The sequence below is a fragment of the Molothrus aeneus genome, chromosome 5, assembly GCF_037042795.1.
Source record: "Molothrus aeneus isolate 106 chromosome 5, BPBGC_Maene_1.0, whole genome shotgun sequence".
NCBI lineage: Eukaryota > Metazoa > Chordata > Aves > Passeriformes > Icteridae > Molothrus > Molothrus aeneus.
The window spans coordinates 32,185,899-32,192,937 of record NC_089650.1 but is presented as its reverse complement, the minus strand read 5'-3'; the positions used below and the strand labels follow the sequence as shown (position 1 = coordinate 32,192,937).

The following is a 7,039-nucleotide window of genomic DNA, read 5'->3' as shown; positions in this document are numbered from 1 at the left end:
GTAGACTTACCCTGTACACAAACAAGAAAATTTGAAAGGTGCAAATTACAGTCATAGTTTTATACCTGGACCTGTCTCAAAATTGCTATAATGATATGGCAAAATTTGAGAATGCTCATGTGGGCACAAGAGGATTTTGGAAAAGAAGGTAATCTGTTGAATCTCTAACATAGCCCTTGCCCCCACTATTGCCAGTGATAACAACCACAGAGCAGTGTTTTGGTGTGAAGCCTCCCAGGTAGCCATCAGAGTGTACCTTATGTGGTCATGGAGTTTTGAAACTCCTGAAGGCCAATGATGAGGGGAAGAAACCCAGGAAAAAACCTCATTATCTAAAGTTTTCCTACAGCACCTTTTTTTTTCTTTGTAGATTTTGTAGAACTATTAGAATTGACTAAAACAGTATTTGCTACAACTCCCCCTCCCTGAACATTCTTCTCAACCAGGTTGATCTGCAAAATCCAGAGTCTGTAAAGATATTTGTGTTAACTTCCATGAAATATTTAATGAATGTGCCACTTACAGGAAAATATTATTATTACTACTGCTACTACTAATACATGGAAGAGGCTGCAAGGAGCTTGAGGATTCTGGTTGCTTTCTGAAAATCCTGTCAGTGTAAACTTTTCAAGAGCTATCTGTGATGACAGTAAGGGAAGTATAGAAAGGATAATTCTAGTTAATTCTGAGAATATATTCTGGGGTTGTTGCCCAGTGGTCTGTCAGTAAACTGTAGCTGACAGAGAAGTAGAAGATATTTCAGACACGTTTCACCTGACTTAAGTCCACTTGAATTTAGGCAAGTATTTGAGATACTTAAACCAGAAATTCATCACCCTGAATGCTTTCCATAGTTTCTCTAGAGGAGGAAGTCACTAACCTCCATCCCCCAACCCCGATCACAAATAATTTCCACATAGTATTTTCCTCATTGTGTTATCTAACAAGAAAGTCTAAAGATGTTCATGGCTTGGATAGCTTGCTCTACTTCCTTTAGGCCTGTGTTTCTAGTGTTAAGTGCATCTGGAAGACTCTATTACTATAAGTATCTCAAAATTATTAAAAATGGTTATTGAATGAGAGTTTTGTGTCTGTTAGGAGAATAAAATTGTAAAAAAACTCTAACTCACCTTGACTTCTATATTCGTAGGTGACCTACTAACAATCTGTTATTTAGTCTGTGATCATCATGCTATCCAGGACTATGGATACTTTATTCTGTGATTGTGTGTATGTTAAATATCAGTGTTAAATAGTGAATAATAAATTTGGTTCCACTGTAAAAAAAAAAAGCCAGTGAAGAGCATTTAATTACAGCTGTTTATGTTGAAAAGGCTGAAGACCATGGAACAACATGCTGAATGGAACAAGCAAGAATTGCCACCCTGTGCTTTGCATGTTAGAAGTAATGAGGGCAGTCCAAACAAAATTATTTGCATTCTGTCCAACTTTGGCTTGAAAACACCATGCAGTTCCACAGAATAGCTTAATTGCCTAGCATAGCATAATTGCCAGGCATGGGAAGTAATATAATTCACATGTCTGACCATGAAATGAACCAGAGAAACTGCTGGGTTTTAACAGCTTGGTTTTGACTTACCTTGGCTTTACAACTGTTATAAGCATGAATCCAGATGTTGATCCCTGCAGCGGTATCTCATGTTTCATCTTCCTGCATCCAGCCATTATGGTTTTGTGCATTCTGTGGATCTGTGAAACTCTCAAATGGGGGAAATTGCACGTGGAGGTGGGAACAGGCTGCACCTGAGAGTGATATCTGGTTCTGTCTTGCTGTGCTTCAGATTCTGTGAAAACAGGGTGAGAAAAGCTATGTGTGCTTGGGAAAGTTATAGTAAATTATTGAATCTGGTTTGCTTCTTAATCCAATAAAATCATAAATTTATGGGAGATTTTAACAGCATAGTTTTAGTGACTACTTCCTATTTTATGGGCAGTTAACACCTTAGTCTTGTTTTTATTTCAGTGACTTTCCTCAGGATGCTCAAAATAATGAATAGAAAAATGGTCTCTAAGCATTTGAGTTTCCTTTGGTGAGTGTTTGTAATACACTGCTTATCTGCAGAAGGAGGTAATTCTCAAAAGTTAGAATAGCAAGGAGAATTCATTTGATTTTGAGGTCAGATGTATCAGGCTAAAGTGGTGTTTAGGTAACAAGCTATCTGGGTATATGTTCTCTCATACAGTAGCTTAGTGTACGATTGTTTATATTCCTGTGATTTCCCAAGGCAAATGCATCTTCTGTTTGTTTCTAGTTATTTTTGTAAAGGATTTGTTCTTATGGCTTGATTAGTCCTTTATTGCTATCATGTTCAATTGGATGTGAAGATAAATATGGATAAGAATAGGTGCCTCACACTGTGGTGTTGAGAGTAAATACAATTTTGTTTCTTGTTGGAACACTCTTTAGTTTGGGGAAGAAATTGTATCTCACAGGTACTATGCTATCAGTGCTTCTTTGTATCAATATTGATCTCTTGATTTTGTCTCATTTTTGGGTATATCTCACCCTTGTGCCTTTTTCCTATTTGTAACTGGATCACAGTAAAAAAAGCTTTGGGGTGGGAGTTGGCATTTAAAGGAGGATTTTTTGTCCATTTTTAATTTAGTGTTTTCAGTATTTTAGTCAAATAGTCTTTGCTTTTCTCTTCCCTATAACTTTTCCTTTACACCGGTAGCTGGAATTCACTAGCTGTTCTCAGTGAATACTCTGTGTGCTCATAGATGGGATGCAGAAGGGAATGAATGGGAGCATATATTACTTCATCTGCCAAGTACTAAATTAAACTTCAGTACCACTTAACAAAAACAAACAAAACTGAAAAGCCAAAACATAATTAACCAATGAAAAAAATAAAGTCCACCTGAACCAAAAACCACCTTGGTAAAAACCACACAAAATCCACATGCACTAATGAAGACAGATAATCAGTTATAGAGTGACAGAAAATTGTAAATCAATCTTGATGATTTTTTTTTTTATCTCAACAGGTTCACAGTCAGGATGTAACCTCCTGTAAAATGGAAACCTGTGAAGAAAGATACAGATAGCAGTTGGAGTTAAAAGTGGTAGATGAACATTTCTCTTCTTAAGCATCAGCTTTTAAGAACGCTATGGTGATTCGGAAAGTCTCAAGAGTGAACTGCAAAGTTTTCCTCAGCTCAATCGATGCATTTCTTAGTCATTTCTCCAAGTCATTGATGTTCAGAGATGGTGTGTGATGGAAAAAAGCACCATGTTTCTGTGTTTGTAGCCCCTGCTTTTTGGATTAGTTTGCTGCATTGCTGAACCGATTTCATTTTGAAGGGCAAGGAATGAATGTGATGGATTTATCTTCAGAGATGAACAAACATGGAAGGAATCCAGTAAGTCATAAACTAGAAGATCAAAAGAAGGTAAGATTATTTTTAATTACTTAATTATATTTAAATGAGTTGCAAACTCTTTGATTTTCAGTAAACTAGAAATGAATGTTTTTCGAGGATAAAGTAGTTTGCTATGCTGACATGATATTGCAACACAGAGAACTCCCTGAATTTGTCTAGCAAACTGTCTGTCAAAACCTGGACTTGCTGACCGGAAGCAAAACTCTGACATCAGCCTTAGACAGGGTGAGATCTTTGTTTTTGACTGTGGATGCATGGGTAGACCCTTCTTATTTTGTCCTACACATAGTTCTGGATAATGTATTCAATTTTTATCCTTCAGTATCTAAGGCAGTTTAACTAATACTTCTATAGTATGGGAAGTTCTTTCAGAAATCCCACTTCTGCAACACTCTCTGAAAAATCTCACCTTCCAAGTTCATCTCCTTTACTTACTTAAACTATGGTCTGGAAATATCTCTCATGTTTATTTCATAAACCTCAATTTGATGTCTTAAGCTTTATGGGAATAATAGAAGGACCTTTATTAGGTTTTTTGCTACTACATTAATGATTTTTCCTGAAAAAAGCTTTTTGCTTGCTTTGTTTTGTGGGTTTTCTCAATCTCTACTTTATTAAAGTTAAAAATGCTCTAATTTTCTTTTTGCCCGCGTTCTAAGGTAAGGCCTGCCCTGATTGGCAGCCAGCAGAGAGAATATGTTCTGATGTAGCATCTGAGGCGGTGGTGTGCTTCATGCAATGCCTTGAAGTGAAATTTACTGGCCTCTTTGAGTTATTGCACAGGTTCAGTGGGACTGTCCAAATAATGTATTGAAGTGCAGGTTACGTGCTTCATTATTACACAGACTTATAATATATGCTTCTGGCTTGTTTTTTTTTTTTTTAATTTTTGGTATGAATGTTTCTGTCTAATGTTTTAAATATTTTTGATCTTATTTGGGAAAAAATCAAAACTGGTGTAGTTTATGGACAACATAAAACAATTGTAAGACCGATAAAATCAAATACTTGCTTTTAGTGTCTCTGAGATTTGTATATGCTAATCTAAGTAATTCAGTCATAGCCAATAACCCTCTAAAGTGCAGAGAATTTAGGTAATATACTATCATAACACACAGAATTAAATTATTACAGAAAATATATATTCAACCTTTGAGCATTTCTTTTTTGTAACGGAGGGGAGAGATATATGATAAATGATAATTAGTTTAAAACATGGTACTTTCTCCACTTCATAATTCCCACCCTTCTGTGGCACAAAAGAAAAGCTGAGAAATGTTAGCATTAATCTCACCATCTGGTGAACTGTTTTTTGAACCATTATTATGTGACCTGGAACCCAGAGTCCCCTTTTCCTCCAACCCCCCTCTTATTTCAAAAGAATTTTTTTCCCTTCATGCCTAATACCTGCAGATTCACTCTTAGACACGAGCTCTTTGGATTGTGTAGGAGGGGAAGGTTTGTTTCAAAGAGGATCTGTTGTACCTCAAGGTCAAATCTTTTCTTTGAGCCAGTCTGTAGATATTTTATCCCTCTGTAGAACTATGGAATAACCATCAAAGGCTCTGCTTTTGTGCTGTGGTTGATACTGAAGAAGTAAATGTGATAATAAACAGAAGTCTTGTTAGTTTTAGTTTCATTCAGGGATCTTTACTAGAAATTGAATATCATTGATATGCTAATATCATTGTAAAAGGCTGATATTTGAAAAAAAGGGTTTATAGGTAGTGGTGAAACATAAGAAATAGTAGTGATTTGGCCATCTCTTTTTGCTGTATTGTCTCTAGATCAAATTTTTACATAATTTTACATTTTACCACTTTAGGAAATATTGGCTGAATTACTGGCTGACATGAGTGCCTTAGTTGCATACTACCTGGATCTCACTAGGCAAGAGTCAAGCTGAATGTCTTGGATACCTTATGTCCTTTCAGCAAATGAAAAATATTGCATTCTGAAAAGAATCAATTGTTATGTTGCTGCAGAATATATTGTTACTGTTTTCTGCACGAGCAATTTAGGAGAAAAGTCAAATTGAGAAAAAAACATCATATAAGACTTCTCAGGTAGCTTTGAAAATGCAGACTGTGCTTTGGGATGTAACTTTTCTAATAATTTCATATCTATGCTATATACATAATAGCATAGGGTTACTTTTCTGTGGTCTGGATTTAGGTCTGAACAACTATATTGAAAAAATTTTTCTTGTTGTTAGTGTGTATGACACTCAAATATACTCATTATCTCAAAACCTATCAAACATTATCACCTGCATTTTAAATAGGTGTATGCTTCTTTTGTGGCTACAGGACTGTCCAGTTCCTTATTCTTCCTGTAGCTGCAAGATGCAATGACATTTTTATTGATTTCTGGCAATGGCTTGCTTATATTTGTGGGACTCTCATGTGTCACTGGGCTGATGCTCACAGTAAAAGAGGAAGCTTAGTCATTAAGTTAGAGCTTTAGTTAAGTAGCCATGTGGAAGCAATAGTCTGATTTTTGTGGCTGAGTTGTTGGGAAAAGGAGGGAGGCCAGCTAATAGATCAGAGAGGAAAAAGGTTTTAGAAAGATCATTGTATTTAATTAATTTGACCTCTTACAGAAAACAGGCATAGGTCTTCCCTCTACAAATTCTTCTGTCTGGATGCAAAGCCTCAGGAAACTGGCAATGAGCTGGAACAGGTAGTTCTGGGTTGTCCATTATTTCTATCTGGCCAAGGACCATGTGTCCATGGTAATTCTGTCCAAAAGAAGCCTTTTCTTCCTCCAGGCTTGATGTGCCAGCCATACTGCTTCATCCACTTAGATATTTCAGGTTAAATGCTCTGCCTGTGCATCTGTTTGCCCTTCCCACACTATACTGTAATTCCTTATTAAATCAGTATGATGAATCTCAAGGCTTTAGGACAGAAATGTCAATGAGGAGCAGGTCCATATATTGCTGTTTACAGTATGGTGTGCAAGTTCATGATTTAGCACATGGGAGAGAGAGCCACAAACTCGCCTTTTGAACAACAGATTTGTCGAGGCATCTTCTTTAAGATTACCATTTTAAAACCTGAAAGGGGCTGTCTTACCTATCTCTATTTAATTGTTCAGAAGGGTTCTTCTGTTTTCAAAATCAATGTTGCAATTTGTAATATTCTGCCATATACATGGTTTATGCTAGCTAGTCTCCAAAATGCACATTCAAAATTTCCTGACTACTCATTTAATTTTAATGTTTGACTTACAAAAAAAGTCCCATTGTGGCCATTTCTTTGACAGAATATCCAGGTTGCATTGTATCTTCAAAAAACACCTGCTTGCTGCAGGCAGGCAGAGCCAAGCCTTAGAATGCTGCTGCTGCTGTGGCCCTGTTGATGTCTGGAGCCTGGGGGTGGGAGCCTGGCTGTGGTTCACTGTGGGTGTGCAGATGTCTGTGAGGCAGCACACAAATAAACAACACAGGTGGCTGTACCCCCAAGTATCATTCATGCACTTGATCACGTGTAAATCTGTGAAATTGTTTCAGAAATACAAGAATGTACAACATGTTTCCCAGTAACAATAATACTCTGTGCCTTAAATGTTTGGTGTATCTGCTTTGTCTGCCAAATAATTTACTGCTTTCTGTTCCACTATGTTTAGGGTG

General features: G+C 36.7%; 1 protein-coding gene across 1 annotated transcript in view; it reads left to right on the top strand.

Annotated features, from left to right (window-relative positions):
- The first annotated feature begins 3,147 nt into the window (after nucleotides 1–3,147).
- Nucleotides 3,148–7,039, top strand: part of NAV3 (neuron navigator 3) — a 381,620-nt gene continuing 377,728 nt past the window's right edge. The window contains exon 1 of the mRNA XM_066549922.1: nucleotides 3,148–3,414. Within this exon, the coding sequence (XP_066406019.1) occupies nucleotides 3,334–3,414 (81 nt within the window). The 5' untranslated portion in view covers nucleotides 3,148–3,333. The remainder of the gene's footprint in view (nucleotides 3,415–7,039) is intronic.